Source organism: Zalophus californianus, chromosome 10 (genome assembly GCF_009762305.2).
Source record: "Zalophus californianus isolate mZalCal1 chromosome 10, mZalCal1.pri.v2, whole genome shotgun sequence".
In the NCBI taxonomy this organism is placed as follows: Eukaryota; Metazoa; Chordata; class Mammalia; order Carnivora; family Otariidae; genus Zalophus; species Zalophus californianus.
Genome location: NC_045604.1, coordinates 110,744,203 through 110,760,845, shown reverse-complemented (window position 1 = coordinate 110,760,845; position 16,643 = coordinate 110,744,203). Strand labels below are relative to the sequence as shown.

At 60.3% G+C, this 16,643-nt stretch overlaps 1 protein-coding gene across 5 annotated transcripts in view; it reads left to right on the top strand.

The window, feature by feature from the left end:
* The window catches only part of SDK1 (sidekick cell adhesion molecule 1), an 887,311-nt gene that overhangs the window by 817,798 nt on the left and 52,870 nt on the right, over positions 1-16,643 (top strand). For 4 of the 5 annotated variants that reach the window (XM_027612937.2, XM_027612941.2, XM_027612942.2 and 1 more), the window contains 3 exons: positions 1,776-1,911; positions 3,407-3,463; positions 5,472-5,573. In XM_027612937.2, coding sequence (XP_027468738.2) covers positions 1,776-1,911; positions 3,407-3,463; positions 5,472-5,573 — 295 coding nt within the window. The remainder of the gene's footprint in view (positions 1-1,775; positions 1,912-3,406; positions 3,464-5,471; positions 5,574-16,643) is intronic. The other variant, XM_027612939.2, reaches the window with a different exon arrangement.

Genomic DNA, 16,643 nt, shown 5'->3' with positions numbered 1-16,643 from the left:
CATTAACATGACAAGAGACACCTTGGTCACTCTGGACAAAGACACTATATGAAAAACATATGGCTCATCTGAATGACTAAATAGATATTCTTATAAGTCACAATGTTGCAAGGCATCACTCCTGTCTCTGCTTCTGTGCTCACTTGAAGCCCTCCCTGTGGGTGTGTCCAAATTCCTCTCCTCTTCTAAGGACCTTTGGATCTTCTTATTGCCTCAGAATTTGTCAAATGATTGCTGGATCCTAAGTTGCTTCTCAAAATATGCTTTGTCTTCATCTTCAGCAACTGATAATGTGGAACACTTGGGCTCCCCGTGAGAATTATCTCTTATAATACCTTGCTCATGTTCATCCATCCAAAGTTTGCCATATTTGCAAGCAGCTTTGCTCTTAGTGATTTTCAAGCTTGAAGGTAGTCCTCTTGTCTTTGGGTGTCATTGAAAAGACCCATCGATACTTTGTTTTGGGGTTTTGGAGGGATTGGTAGCTTTAGCCTGTATTAGCAGGACTCAGGACTCCATATAGGCAAACGTTTATGTCGGGTAGATTTCTAGAAGTGTAATTGCTGGATTAAAAGGCGCAAGTGCGTTGAAAACCTTGGTAAATAAAACCAAATTGCCCTCCAAAAAAGAAACCAGTCATTGGATTAGGGCCCTCCCTGCTGCAGTGTGACCTCCTCTCAACCACAAGGTCTGCAAAACCCCGTGCCCGTATACAGTGGCATCCATAGGTACCGGGGGTTAGGACACCAACGTATCTTTATGGAAGACAAAACCCACAGCAAAGGGGTTTTCCTACAACAAAGCTGTGGCCTCTACTGCGGAACCAGGACAGTGTTTACTAAGAGGCTGGTGGTACCCTATAGACAGCGGCTGGGTGGGCGTCACAGGGAACCTGGCATGCATCCCTGTCCGTGGACAAGCTTCACGACCCTGCTGCAGCCAGGGGTCCTGGGTGTGCCTTTTGTCCATCTGTCTGCTCACAGCTTGAGCAGTTCTTGTTCTTGTTTGCTGAGCATTCCAGAGGAGCCACGGGACCCAGAGCCGGCACTGTGGCTGCCGTGGCCCTCCCCAGACTCATTAATCAACAAAATTGACGGGAGGGAGAACGTGGGTTGGGCACCCCAGTGTGCAGCCCGGTGTGGGTTGAATTCTGAGCCTCAGGGCCCGTCCACCGCCATTCATGTTCCTCAGGGTGTCTAAATGTCGAATGAGCTCCTACCCTACCCTAGGCCCTTCGTATGCCAGCTGACATCGGAGGGACCGTGGGGGTTCCAGCTTAGGTCTGAGTCAGGGCAGAGTGGGGGTGACCTGGCAGGCAGAGCAGTCACTGGGGGGCCCAGTGAGCCTGCCACGGGCCTGGGTGGCCATCAGGGACAGGTGGGGCCAGCCGGTGGATGATGCAGAACCAACCCACATGCATAGTTCCCTTAGAGTTCTGGGTTCGCCAGGCGACGGGCAGCTTCCTCGCCCACCTGCGACCTGGACCGTCGTCCCTGCCTTAGCCTGGGACTCCTGCGAGTATTCTGGGGGGCTGTCCATGGGATGAGTGCACATGCCCACACACCAGCACCAGGAAGCCTGGGCTCTCAGAGCCTGATCCTCTACCTGGGGGCCCCCTGTGCTCCTCCTCGTGAATGCGGCACCTGCCTTTTTGTCCATAAACAACCAAGAACCACCTGTTTGAATCAGTGACTTCCTCCAGCACAGTTGACTGATTCAGCTTGAAGCGGAGATCGCCAGGCCCCACTGGCGGACTGACCGTGATGTATTTGCAGCCTCCAAGAGACGAGAGCCTGAACGGCCTTCTGCAGGGTTACCGGATCTACTACCGGGAGCTAGAGTCAGAGGCAGCCTCGGCCACCGTGTCCAAGACGCTCAAAACCCCTTCGGCTTTACGGGCCGAGCTCGCAGGTGAGACGCTTTCCCCGTCCCGGGAAAGGCACCACACCGTGCACCCAGGAGAGGAACCCCTGTGCACGTTGGCTCCGTGCAAGGCATGGTGGGAAATGCCCTGGAGGGTCAGAGGAGATGTGGCTCGCCCCCAGGGGGCACCGCCACTGGGGTGGCAGGTCTCCGGGACAGCCCAGGCATGCACGGATAGGTGGTGGTCCACGGAGAGCTCCTGGGCTTTGGGGCCTTGCACCCAAGGGAGATCAGGGAAGGCTTCTCGGAGGAGGAGCAATTTGAGATGGGTTGTCAGGGAAAAGGGATTTCGCCGAGGACACAGGGAGGGCATGACTTACAAGGGCCTGGCAAAGCTAAGTGGTCAGGAGGCAGGGAGAGCCAAGGGGCTCCTGGATGGGGCCTCCTGGTGGGCCAGCCAGGAGCACCCGCCTGCGTGAGGCTGGTGGGCTGTGGCGGGGAGGGAGGAGATGAGCCAGGCCCTCCAGGGGCATCGTATTGCTGCCCCGTGTGGAGCCCATCTGGAGGGGAGGAATGGACAGAGGCTGGTTACAGCCTGCTGCTCTGATGGGGTCCAGTCGGGCGTCCCCCGCCCCCCAACCTCATGGTGCATGCACACCCCTCTCACCCAGAGCCTATCCACCTGCTCAGCCACTCTCCCCAGTACCTCTGGCTCGGGCTACGACTCAGAACCAACAGCAATTGAGGCAGCTTCTGGAAGTTCTGGAAAGGCCGCTGCTTTCCCCCACCCTCCTGTCTCAGTAGGGGTCAGAGGGCATCCCCCAAACAGTGTCACAGAAGATCCTCCCTGCCCCTCGACATCCTTGTGGCTTCAGAATGTGCAGCTCAGGGACCACATCCCTGCTCTCTCCACCTCCCACCACAGAGCAGGCTGTGCCTTGGGCCTGCTGGGGTCACAGGGCAGCTGACGGGAGCAGCTTGACCCGGCCTATCCCAGGAGTGGGGCTGACCGGAACAAGTGGCTCATTTGTCTCCCGTGCTCTTGGCCACACCCCATCCCTGCCCCGCAGGTATCCCTGGCTGGTGGCCAGACAGAACCTGGGCTTTGTAGCAAAATCAAAGGACCCAGGATGCGGCTGGGTCCATTCACCTGCACAGGTGCTCTCGGTCTGTGGCTTGCCCGGCCCTATCAGAGCAGGGCTCTTACCTGAGCACAGGTAGGCCGACAACCGTGCCTGCCAAGGGGTATCTGGAAAAGTTGCTGCCCCGGGAGAAACCCATTTCCTGTCCTCTCGAGGGCCGGATGTGCGTCTGATGCACTTAGTCAGAGGGGGAGCGCGGACCCCACCTGTCGCGGGCCGGGGGGGTCTGGCTGTCTCCGGAAGCAGTGCAGGGACCCCAGTGAGCTAATGGGAAGTGTGGAGGCGGCAGTGTGGACGGGCAGCGGCTTCCAAGCTCGGCCGGCCCGCCGTGCCTGCAGCCTGCATTTGCAGTACCTGTTCCTGCCGGTTGACTGCCTTTCTGCTTTGCTTGCCCCTAATAGCCCAAAGCAGCTTCAAGACGGTGAACAGCTCCACATTAACGACGTATGAATTAACACGTAAGTGCACGCCGCCTTCCGCGGGACGCGCCATGACCGCGGGGCAGCCCAGGGCCCGCGCCACTTGGCCTCTACGGGGACCAAGTGAAAAGCAGCTTGGACTAATGGCTCTAATTTCTGGAACTCCCCCTCTCCAACGCCGCTTCTCAACACACCAAAACCATCGGGCACACAGGAAATTTCCAGAAGCAGAGGCTGGGAAGGGGTTTGACTGACAGCTGGTCTTTGAGTTTGGGAAAGTCAGACAGAGCCAGATGTCCTGTCTGGTTCCCTTTGACCTTTTCCTTTTACTCATTATTTAACTGTGGTAAAATATACGCAAAATTTACCATCGTAACCGTTTCTAAACGTGCAGTTTGGGAGCATTAAGCACGTTCAGGCTGCGTGCAACGATCAGCACCCGCCTCCAGGGCCCCGTCCCTCTTCCCGGGCTGAGCCTCCGACCCCATGAAACATCCACCGCTCCCCCGCCTGGCCCCCGGCGCCCACCCTCTTCTTTCTGTCTCTGCATCTGAGGCCTCCAGGGACCGCACACAGTACTTGTCCCGCTATGTCTGGCTTCTTCTCCTTCGAGCTTCATCTCCACTGGGGCATGGCTGGGACACCCTTCCTCTTCAGGGCTGAGTAGCACCCCACTGCGTGCACTCACCCCACTTCGGCTGCCCATTCATCATCCCTTGCCCCCGGCTGTGCCATGTTGCTTGCCCTCGCGCTTCTGGTCCTCAGAGGGTTTCATGGTCCAAATGCAGGGCGAAGGGGGCCCCCAAATGTGACTCCCGTGCGAGAGCTTCCCAGGACTGGCATGTGGATACGGGAAGGGGGAGGAGGAGCGGCCGGCCCTCCCGAGGCCCTACTGTGTGCGGGCACTCTCCGGGGCGGACCAGTGCCATCCCTCTGCATCCCAGGCAGCTCCCAGGCAGCTGGCCCCACCCTGGTGGCCAGGGTTTAAGGGGGATTCACATGAGCCATTTTTTCCTCTACGCTCCTTCCCAAACATGGCTCTACCATCTGTGATCCGCCCCACGTCCCCATCCAGCCGCCACTCCTCACCCATCGCCACGTCCACCATGACACTCCCCGGCTGAGGAGCCGCCTAGAGAGTTAGGTGCGGCCCGGGTTCCAGAGACGAGGCTTCCCTGGCTAGACCACACTCCAGGCTTTGCAGGCCAGGTGATGAAGACGGAGAGGGGCCCCGACCATGCCCTCATCCATGTCCACCCTGGCTTGTCTCAGTTGACACTGAGGAGCCGCACGGTCCCAGGTTTGGGGGTGAGGACGAACAGGCCAGGCGGGTGCACGAGCCGCGTTAGGCAGCTCAGCTCCAGCAAGGCTGAGAGTGGGAGAGGGCGGCCCCTGCTCCGCTCTGTGGGCAAGTCCGTGAAGCCGGCGGGGGCAGGAACCTGGTGTTCCGATTCACTGAACCTCTGCAGACTGGCAGCTCCCCGGGAGGTGAGATCTGAAGCCTGGCCTGAGTCACCATTCACTCAGGGGTCAGACCCGCATGTAGGGCCTCAGGAAAGCAATATTAACCAGCCAGAGAACCTTCCAGAATGTTCTGGTTCACAGGTCAGCTACTTTCATCCTGTCACTCAGGCTCCGCCTGTGGAACCCTGTGTATGTGGCTTCACACGCCCTTGTCTTCTGGAATGTGGTTGTTAAAAACTCAGAGGCCTTTGCGTTGCCAGCGTATTTCCTCCTTAAGTGCCGGGGTCCTTCCCCATCTGCTGCTACGGAGTGATTCCGGACCAAAGGCAAGCCCACGTCATGTTCTGCCACCTTCATTCTTCTCTCCGAAGACGGCCTGCTGCCGTCTTCACCCTGAGCGCAGAGTGGGACAGGTCTGCTGCCGTGCCTTGGTGGCTGTTAGTCCGGGGCTTGGGGAAGGAGCAAAAGGCCGCTCCACAGACCCTCTGGGGATGCACATGGCCTGCCCCGCGGCCCCTTGGTATGGTTCCCAGATGGGGAGGTGGTCCCGGGCCAGCTGACCCCTGTCTCCTTACACCTGCAGGTCTGAAGAAATACCGGCGCTATGAGGTTATCCTGACGGCCTACAACATCATCGGCGAGAGTCCGGCCAGCGCACCCGTGGAGGTGTTCGTCGGCGAGGCTGGTAAGCTCTGGGCGTCCCTGCCCTCCAGGAGGCCTGGCCGGAAGCTCTCGGGCTAAGCAGCGTGCCCGTGATGAGGAGGCTCCAGGTCCCTGCCGGGAGAGACGGATCTGCCGAGGGCTGGGCTGACCCGGCGGCCAGAGAGACCCGTCCAGTCGTGCTTTCAGACCCGAGGGTTTGTTTCACACATGGAGCCCTTCTCGTGCGTCCCAGGACGTGCTCCCGGGGAGAGGCTGCTGCCCTCACAGGAATCCAGGCGCGCGGGGACCTTGGCCTCTGCCAGGAAGTTTGTGCTCGGCTGCCCATGGTTCCTGCGGCACCCCAGCAGTGGCCCGGCCCCCACATCAGCCTGACCTCCTGGTCACAGCCCCTTCTCAGGACTCAGAAAGCCAGGTGGATCATTGTTTGTACCCCTTTTAGATAAGACGCGGCCCTGAGTTTGTTTCCAGGGCTGTCCCTCGTGTGGAGGCTCCCCGAGAGACGTCATGTGGCGTTGAGAGCAGATCGGGCTCCCGGCCAGCTCTCCCCCTCCTCTGCTGGGGCCCCTGCTCGGGTCAGCTGGGGCAGGTGGAGGGCTGCGCTTCAGGCCACTAAGGATGGGAACTCCCTCCGAGGACAGAGCCCCAGGCTTGCAGGAGAAGGCGGTTGGGCCTCGGGCCGGCCCGCAGAAACCTGTCAGGTGACCTTTCGAGATTTGGAGAGCTTACTGTTATAAACCAAACGACAGCACTGGGGGCCTAACTTAGCAGGATTTTTCTGGAACCATCAAGCAACATTTGCCCCAAGTGAGGATGAGTGAAATACGATGCCTGGAGCATAGGTTGTGTTGGCGTCTCTCTACGTCTGTCCCCAGGACTATCAGGCCAGCAGGGTGGGGGCTGGGCGGCCGGTGTTTCTGGCAGATGCGCCTCCCCTCAGAGGATCCTCCCTCCCTCCTGCGGCCAAGCAGGAACACAGGCAGCGGGGGGATGGGTTCGTAGCTCGCGCCTTCTAGAAGGTGGGGACTCCAATCCTCTCTGGCACCTGGGCCCACATCGGTCAGCACGGGGGTTGGGTTGAGGGGAGCACACGACCGGGCAGTTGGAACGGGGCACCTGAACCGCCCGTGGGTGGCCTGCATTCAGGGCCCCAGGGCACTGGAGGCAGAGCCTGGGCCAGGGCAGACATCGAAGGAAAGGACAGGAGCAGGGAGGGAGGCGGGCAGGCACAGGGAGCCGCGTCAGCCGGCCAGGTCCCCACGGGCCTGAAGCCCGCTCCGTGCTCTGCACCGCGTTGGCGGGTTGGCGCACCTCGGGGTTCAATGCGCGCAGCGTGAAGTCAGCTGTCCCCAGCCCCAGAAGCGGACGGTGCGGCTGGAGGAGCCCCGTTGCCCTCCAGCTCCCCCTCCTCCCCTGTCCCGCTTCCTGGAGGTTGCTGTGTGCCTCTGGGAATCTGTGCTGAACGCCTCACGGTATGTGTGCTCTCGTGCTGCCTTCGTTCACTGGACACGCTAGCACGTGTCAGCACCTCGTTCCTTCTCACGGCTGGAGAGCCCTCCGCCGTGTGCACGCCCGCGTTTCGGCTCTCCCCGTCCGTCGATGGACACGCGGCTTGTTCTGTGGGGAGAGCTGCCTGAACGCGGTGCACAGGTATTTTCCAGCAGCACCGAGCTGACGGCACGCCCTAGCGCGCAGGGGGAGCCCAGGACGCTGCAGCCGGGGCCGGGCCCTGAGGCGGGGTGCGGGCCTCTCCTGCTCCCCGGGGCCCCTCATCTCCCTCGCTCTCTGGGAGGGCCCCCCACTCCAGCTCTAGAGGCCTTCCTCCCGGCCCCCGCCCGCTCCCTGTGCTGTCTCCCCACATCTTCCGGTGTCAGGTTCCTGGACCCCATAACCCCAGAAGGGAAAGGGGGACCCCACCCAGGAGCCCAGGCTCCAGGGCCGTCTGACCCCACGCGTGTGCTCTGACAAGCCAGCTATGTTGCTGAGGGCACTGGCAGGAGATGCTAAGAAGTGCTTTTAAAGCCTGCTGAGCGTCCTTCACTCAGTGTCCGGAGCACTGCTCCCCTTCTTAGCCCTGACTCCTCCCCCTCCGGCCCAGGACCCGACTCCGGGCGCTTCTCCTCCAGAAAGCTCTCTCCGACCCCCTCCCTGGTACAGGTCCAGCTCTCTCCCTCTGTGCCCAGCTTCTCGGGCACTGTGTAGACACCTCTACCTTCGTTACCAGATGGGACTGTCCTGTCTTCCTCCTCACGGGACCATGACCACTCATGTCAAAATGCTCCTCATCCCGAGCTCAGGACCGGAGGGGGCCTGAAGGCCTTTGCTGTCCTGCACACAGAGGTCCCCAGACTCCCACGAGCATGAGGCAGAGAGCAGCGGCAGGAATCCTGGGCACTGGGAAGCGCCCAGATGGGGTGAGATGAAGCGGGTGGACTTCGTGCCTCAGAGCAGGTGGGGGACAGGGCTAATCAGAGGTGCCTCCTCCTGAAGCCACGTGACGCAGAACAGTGGCATCTGCCCCGTGGCTGCAGTGACCCCAGTGCCCTTGCTGCCACAGGCACACGCGTGCGGTGGGCACATTTCTCCATCGAGTGTCCTTCCCCACGCCTCCCACAGCACCTGGGCAGGGGAGGGGGCAGCTAGCCAGCGTGCAGGAGCGGCAGGGGAGGCAGGCAGGAGGAATGCTGGCCCGTCGGTCCGGTGGGCAGGCAGCAGGGGCAGGGACCAGAGAAGCTGCTAAGCGCTGAGGGCCAGGCTCCGTGCAAGGGGATCCTTGTAAGCACCACACAGGAAGAGCCCCGCGTGCGTGTCCCTGCCGCTCTGCGCCCCCTGCACAATCTCGGATGGGTGCAGGGAGGGAGATAGGAAGGGAGTTGTGTGTTTGCTCCTTCCACCGTAACGGGGGTTACAGGCTTCCAGAGACCAGTCGAGGACACGGAGGACAGAGGCAGGGCAGCCTGGTGGACACCGGGAGAGGGTGTGCTGTGCCCCCCGGGGGAGAAAGGGCGAGACCTGCCTGCCCACGTCGGATGCAGACAGGCACTGACCGGGACTCTGGGCCGAGCTGCAGGACTCAGGGAGGGGCAGGGCCACGGCCCCGGCTGACGAAGTCAGGGAGTCTTTGGTGTTTGGTGGAGAAGACAGGGAAGCAGGCTTCTCAGTGTGCATGGTAGCTGCTCTGGAGTCGAAGGAGAGTCCACCGTTTGTAGGCGGCTCTGCCAGGTACTGGCTGTGTGACCATGGGCAAGTCACTTGACCACTCTGGGCCCCAGCCTTGAGGCATCATGGTGTAGAGAGGCGCACTGTGAGCTAGGACGAAGGACACTTGGGTCCTCATGCTGACTCTGCCCTGAACTCGACTGTCCTGCCCGCAGGGTGAATGTGCAGAATATGACCACACAGGGCGGGTCAGTATTTGTGAATGAATGATTGAGACCCTGGGTGAGTTACTTGACTCGCTTGGCCTCATCTGCAAAGCAAGGTGTGTAGAGCAGGAAGTCTCTGGGTCTAGCCCAAACATATGGTATTTAAGTCTGTTTCACCTCATGGAGACAAGGTAATTTTTAGGAAATTTCTCATTGAGATTGATTTCTGAGCCCAGGCATTGCAAACTGGCACAAATAATACATCAGTATGGACTCCAGTTTGCCGGAGAGAAAATCCCAGCCCGAACAGGCTTAAGCTAAAAGAATCATTTATTAAGTCATGTCACAGAAAAGTTGAAGATCCAGTCAGGGATGGCTGGATCCAGCGCCCTAATTGATGTCCCCTCTTGGTGCCGCTCTCCTGTCAGTTTGCTCCTATCTTGGGCAGGCTCCTCGTCATGGTGTCCCTGCAGCGCAGGGTAGCAGGAAGGCAGCTTCCCTTCAGCGATGTCTGCAGAGGAAACCCACTGGCTCTCAGGGGCCGGCCTTTGGTGACACGCCCATCTGCAGACCAGGTGCGGTGGACGGTGGCCTGAGGTCCCCAAAGCCAGGCAATGATGTCGTGTCTACCTGGGCCCCGTGGGCCAGATGGTTGGGAGGATCCCCAGGGGAATGGGTGCTTCCTGCAGCGGTCCACATGCAGTGACGGCAGAGTCTGCAATGGCCAGAGCTGCTCCACAGAGAGGTGCAGAGACCGGGTGTGGGGTGCCGTGGCACGGCTGTCATCCAGCCCCATCTCTGTGTTCTCGGGGTTCCAGCTGCTACAGGGCTCTAAGGAGCCCGTATCCCGGCCTTCAAGATACATGCTACTCAAGGATGGGTCCCCACTTTCTGGCCAAGGCTGCCCTCCTGCCCTGGGACAAGGGCCGGGCACATGGGCCCCTGCCTGTGTTTCCAGGCCTCCTAGGCCGCTCTCCCCTGGAACAGACCCCCGCTGTGTCATCTAGCATCCCTGCTCTTGCCGGCCCGCCCTTACCCGTCCCAGGAAGCCCTGCAGGCTTCCTGCAGCCCAGCTTCAGGGCCAGCGCCTCGGGGGAGAGCAGTCTCGTCCCTTTCTCCATGCAGAGCCGGGGTTGCCTCCTCTGTTCCGGAACATGTTGCACACACAGCTTTCTGCACTCGCCATCTGTGGTCTGTCTGTGCTCTGTGCTCCACGGAGCCAAGAGCCCCTCCGAGTCCCCCCACCGTCCGCCGGACTCCGTGGATTGCCTGGAACGGTGTGGGGAAGCGGGCAGAGGGCAAGAGCAGATCAGACCGGAAGGCGGGAAGCCAGCAGCCCTACTCAGAAGCGTGGACACCAGAGGTAGATGACAGGCAGCACCCCAGAGGGTGGGGACCCCCGGGCCCAGGGACACATGGGAAGTGCCCGGGGGGAGGCTTTAGCCCCGGCTCCCATTTGCCCCATCAGCCCTGCCCATTCAAGAAGGACAGGCATCTGGGGACCCCAGAAGCTCAGAAACCGTGAGGGCTTCTGACAAAACACAGCACAGCAGACCTGTTGGGCCCCAAACCAAGCCCAAGGTGTTCTGTCCTGACTTGTTCTGCTTTGATCAAAATTAATCTCACCCTGAACGCTTTGTGGGGACCAGTGGGGGCAGAGCACCTGTTCCCTGCTCTGACAGTGGGGGTTGTGGAAGCAGAGACCCCCACACACACACACACCCTGCTGCCAGGGAAGGGGAATGACAGCCCGTTCTCACAGAGCAGGGGTCCCCTCACCCCGCGGGGCCATCCCAGCTGCCCCTCAGGACCCAGCAGCCCCCGGACTCCACTCTGCCCCCATCTGCTGCCCACAGCCACTGCGTGCGCCGAGGGCCAAAGCCCCTGGAGCGGGTGGGCTCTTACCGAGTGGTCATATTTGGGAGGCAGGGGTGATGCTAGAGCCCCTGTGAATTGGGATTTGATTTCCTGAGGCAGCAGGCCCAGGCGCCTCTGTCCTAGGGTCATGGTGGAGATTCAGACTGAAGAATGAGAGGTCCTTGGCCTGGTGCCTGGCCCAGGGACTCACGGACAGCTGTCTGTCCACCTGCACTTCGGGGGTGGAGCAGGGTGAGCGGCCCCTGACCACCTCTAGCACCGTTTCCCCTCTGAGCCTCGGCCCAGATTTAGAGGCAGACTGCACTCCATCTCCCAACTCAGATGGGCCATCTATAGAGCCGAGATGGTCATGGAGGAGGAGAGGAAAGCCAGTGTCAACCCTGAGAAAGCTCTGGCCAGATGGGGTGATGGCAGTCAGGAGCGGTCTTGGCCCAGGAAGTGACCGAGGTGGCCTGGGCCTGAGCTGCCAGCCCGGACACACCTGATGTTCAGAGCCTGGCCCGGGGCCGGGAGACTGCAGCCTGGCTCCAGGATGAGGGGGCACGTTGCATAGCCCACAGAGGCAGCGTGGATGCTGTGGGCCAGGTGTGCCATTGGATAGAAGGAGAGCCGTGGGCACCTGGAGAAAGGCAGGCTGCCATGGAGGGGAGGGGTGCATGTGCAGGGGCCTCTCGGGGCAGCGGTCCTGCTCCAGGGCATGAAACACAGGGTCAGTCTCACCCTTTGACTCTGCTGTGAAAAGCTGCCATCATAGAAACTGCCACACACAGAAGTAAGCAATCCGCAGAGGCTTCTGGGCAGGGTGGGCTCACAAGGTCTGGCCTCACAGCAGTCCTGCAGGAGAAGTTGTCAGTCCCTTTTGCATATAGCCAACAGGGGTCCTCCAAGAGGGGTCCAGCTACTGGGACCAGGGCTCACCTCCTGGCCTGACTATGCTGTCACTGGCCTTAGACAGGTGTTTCTCAGTCAGGGTCCTGAAAGCAAAGTCAGAACCCTGCCAAGCTTGGAGCAGCCGCTCTGGCCTTCAGGAGCTGCCCGATGTGGCTAAGAAAGGAGAGAGAGTGGTTACTCCTCCAGCCTCTGTTTTCTGTTCAATGAAATGGGATGACCCCGGTGCCCAAGCGCACTCCAAGGCCCTCCCACTGCTGGGGGACAAGCAATGGAAGGAGAAGCCCGGATGGTGTCTGGGGGTGGGGGCTGCTCTGAGCTGGGCTGTTGACAGCAGTTCACAGGGGGCCCAGCTGGGGTTTTCAGCCACACCTGTGAGGCTCCCCTTACTCCCCCTTTTCCACTGCTTTAACTGTGAAAAGCCCAGCATTGGCTTTCCCAGGCTGACCACAGTCTCCCCAACCCTGCAGTCCCACAGACAGTAAGCCCAGGCAAAGCTGGGCTGGGACTTTACCCCCAGCTCCCAGCCCCGTGGGGTCAGGCCAGCCAGGCCCGTGCAGCCCGTCCGTCCTGATGCCGCAGCACGGCACCTGCCAACTGCCCGAGACCACCTAGTCTCCCCATCCTGGCTGCTGGGTCTCCTTTCCTCCATGAGCAGCTCCAGCACCTTCCCGTGAACGTGCGTGAGTGTACCCCCCTGTTCCTGGAAGCTCTGAGTGCAGCCCACAGCTGCTCCTGCTCAGGGGAGAGGCTAGGAGACTCCACACCCGCCGAGCCCCCAGACGCTCTAGGAGTGCTCTTACCTCTCTGCCCCACTGGTCCAGGGGATGGCCCCTGCAGAGAGCACATGGCACAGCCCTTCAGCGGAGAGGGAAGATGTCCCCTCCCGGCCTCCAGAGGCTTCTCCAGATCTTGCCCCTTGCATCGGGGTCTGGCAGTGGTGGATCGAAGCCAGGTCTGGATTGCATCTGGAGCCTCGTCCAGGGCCTGGAAGCAGCAGGGGCTCCAGAATTTCCCCATAGGAGCGGTTTGGGGGAGCAGGCAAGTGGGGCTCACTGCTGCATAAGGAATGGGGGGCCAGGGCCAGGGGATGCCTTCCTTGGATGAGGAAGGTGGTACCAGATGCGGGGTTGGGTCCAGGTGGCAGAGAACCTTTGCAAACCACCCCTGGGGTTACTCCTGCTGTTCACTTGGGAGGGAGACACGCATGGACGCGGGGTGCAGGGCCTTGTCGTCATAAATAAAGCCTCTGTGAACACTGTTGCAAATCCTTTACAGCCTCTCTGATTCTCTCCTTGGGAGAAAATGCTAGAAGCAGAATCCCTGGCTCAAAGGACATGAGCATTTTTTGCTTAGAGAAGCTAAAACTCATTGACACGCCATGCCCTAGGGACCAGGACGCCGGTCTGTGGTTTCTCTGCTTCCACGTTTGGATCTTGCCTCACTTGTTAGGTGAAAATATATCACAAAATATATCTCACTACCATTCCGTCCGCCAGCCTTTAATCCCTACTCTGCCGTCAAATGCCTGCCACCGTACACAGCAACGTTTTTCCCGGGGTCTTGGTGTCCTGGGGGTGATTGGTGAGAGCTCTGTATGCATCAGGGACGACACGTCCGACCCCACTTGTGGCCCATGGTTTCCCTGTTCTGTTGTCTGTCGCTGAGTTTCTTGTGTTAAAATTGCGTGGTCAAACCCCTCGCTCTGCGGCGTCTCTGCTTCCTGTCCAGGAGCCTGGGAGGTACCCGGCTTGTCTTCCCAAATTTTCATGGCTCCGTTGTTCCCGAAAACCCTTGAGTGCACCCGGAATTTGTTTCGGTGCCGGGCCGACGTGAGCTTCTCAGTGGCTGGTTTTCGGAGATGCCGCCCCAGTTCCATCTGTGAGCGACCTCTCTTCCCAATGCCGGGGAGCGCGGCTCAGCTTCTTGCAAATTCTCGCTCCCTCTGGTGCCGCCAACCCCTCGCATGCTGCTTTATCACTCGTCCTTCATGTTTCCCAGCGCTCACCCTATTTTTTTGTTTTCCAGAACTTCTCACCTGTTTTTAGGAACTTTACAATCATTTTGGCAAATTCTGCCAGGGGTTTGACGGAGTGTGTATTATATTCTGAAGGGATGGAAAAGCGCACCACGCTGTCATCCCGCTGGCTCGCCCTCCCTCTCTGGCCCCCCCTCCCCACCCCCCTGTGCCTCCCTCCTTGGAGCTGTACTTGGCTCTGCCCTGTGGGTCACCTGCTAGACTCGGCCCCTGCAGCGTCATCACCGCGAGCCCTGACCCCCAACGGCTTGTCCTTGTTCTACCCACAGCAGCCAGAGCCTGAGGTCCACCTGCTTGTCGAGGCACACAACTTTCTGTCACCCCAGGAAAAGGAAGGACTCGACAGGTTCTCCTGCCAAAAGAGGGAGTCGGGACTTTCTCCTTTGCCTGGCGGGAAGCGCCCACAGGAAGTCAGGTCAGCAGCCTGACCTTTGCTCTTTGACACGACAAGTTTTGCCAAAAAGGAAAAATGGATAGTCACACACCGTCGTCGTTTGGTTGCTTTAGGGACCATGTGGGTTGCGATGGGCCTGAGTGTCGCTTCACGAGACCACAGAGCGTCTTGGAACGATTGGTTGGCTCTTTTTTAAAGAACAGGAAACTTACTGGGAACCGTGGGCTCTACCTTCCTGGGAAGTCGCCGCTGGCTGGAAGGAGGAATGGCACGGCTTCTGGCTGGTTTAGCTCCCCTCAAGACCCGGAGCCGGGCCCCAGCCTCAGGGGACGAGAGAAGGCTTTGGAGTCTGCTGGTCTGAGCCGGGTGCACGGCCAGGAGTCGAGGGCACTTTGGCCCGCGGCACCTCTCCAGCGTCACGCACCGCGATCTCTAGGTAATTACTAATGGACGCAGGGTTGTGACCGGATGAAAACCACTGGCAGCTTCCATGGTGGGTCCTGCCTGTTGTGCAGTGGGCCACGTGGTGTGGAGGTGGAGATGCGGGCTTTACAGGCAGGTGATCACCGACGGCGGAGCGGGTGTCTGCCAGGTCGTGACAGCCTGCTGTGTGCCAGGCGCTGGTTCCTGGAGCCCGAGCTGCCTCGGGCTCCCAGCTGAGCCGTGGGTGCTCAGAGGCCATCCCCCAGTCTGGAGGTGGCCGGGGGCTCCTGGGGCTCCTTCTCACCCTCGAGGACCATAGCACGTGGTTTGCTCCCTTGGTGCACAAAGTCCTGATGAGCCATCACCTCTGAGTTCTGACTGGAGAGTCCCCGCAGAGGGACATCCTCCAGTGTTGCTGGGCCTGACCCCAGCAGGCCCGGCAGATATTGGTAAGGGAGTGGGGAGCTTGCCCATCCCCTCCCCAGGCCAGGAAGAATTGCAAGGGACGGCCCTGGCATTTGCTGCCTCCTCCAGGCTGTCTTCAGCATCTCTTACTCCAGGACCCCTGTCCTGAGACCGCGTGGGAATGAGGCGATGGAGTCAGGCAGCTGTATTGATGCTAAAGCCCCTGCAAGCACATGGGGGTCAGGGTGCTGGGCGGGCAAGGGGAGGGCTGAGGCAGGAGTGCCCCCGGGAGCAGCGTCTCTGGCCACCGTGGGCATCACTGGGTCCCCCAGCTCTGGGCGTCCCTCTCCTGCACCACGTGCTCCCCAGCCTGGATTACAGCCTTCCCCAGCAGACGGAAGGTTGGTAGATAAATGACACTTCCAGTACCCTAATTTCCATCAACATAGGAAGATTATGGAGAATATTCGAATGCCTAATGCTTTATTTGGAAAGGATCCCAAACATCATGCCATCCAGAGTCCAAGTTCTCAGCCGATTCTCAGGACGTTCCTTGGAGAACCCTACTGGTGATGGGTAGAGACCCCTCTACTGAGCACCCACTCCCTCAGCAGCTCGAGAGGCCCCTGAGGGGGGAAGACCACGTCCTGCGCTTGAGCAGCTTGCACTCTGGGCGAAGAGAGAGGCCTCCCCTGGGACCTCCTCTCAGCGGGTGAGGCTGTCCGCGGGGCCTTCATGCCTCACAGAGCCCCGCGTGGACTGGCGTGCCTGCTGGGTGCGTAGACACTGGGTCATCCCCAGGAAGGAGGAGCACCGTCCCCACACGTGTGAGTCAGCAGACCAGCCACGGGAGGACGGGGTGTTGGCGCCCGCCCACCGCGCTGCTGGCGGCACAGACGAAGCCATGGATTTGAAAGTGCTCCCACCCCAGAGTCTCTCCCCAGCGCCCGGCCTCACCTGTGCCTCTCCTTCCCGGCCAAGCTCTTCCTGAATTCAAGCACCTCCCTCCTGTCGTGTGTTGTGTCACCGCTGATGAGGGAAGCCGGGAGTGGGCACAAGCCGCCGGGCTGGCCCCGCGGGCCCCCGTGCACCCATGCACTCACCGCCCAGCTCGGCCCTGGCGCCCACGGCCGATCGTGCTTCCTTTGTGCTCGCACCGCGCCCCTCCGCCCGCTGATTCTGCAGCTCTTTTCAGACATCACACCCTTTCTGGTAAACGTACTATCGCTTCATTCAAATGTATCTCCAGCGTGTACCCCTAGAAGAACTCTTCAAATACGTACGTACATGATTACGTAAGCTATGAAGGCATCATCTCACCTGGAAAAATTAATGACAGTTTCTTTGTGTAATCCGGTACGCAGTCAGCACTCAGGCCCCCGTGGGACGGCCGACCCCCCGTCTTCCGTTCTGCCCTCCCCTCAAGACTCGCCAGCTTCAGCCGCGTTTGCCTCAGAACTGCCGAGCCCCTGAGCTCCTTGTCACCAGATCCAGCGGCTGCTTCTCAGCCCTGCTCCTGACCTGGCCTTTGACTCTGGCCGACTCTGGGCCCGGTGTCCCGTGGCGTGACCCCCCGGCTCCCAGGCTTCGCCTCTGCTCTCTCTCCGGCTCCGCTCACTCCCATCTGTCCGTCCGCTCTCCCGGGATGGTCGCCTCATTCCCACACCCTCAGGTGCCTTCCGGGGCCGCGCGATTCCCGAATCT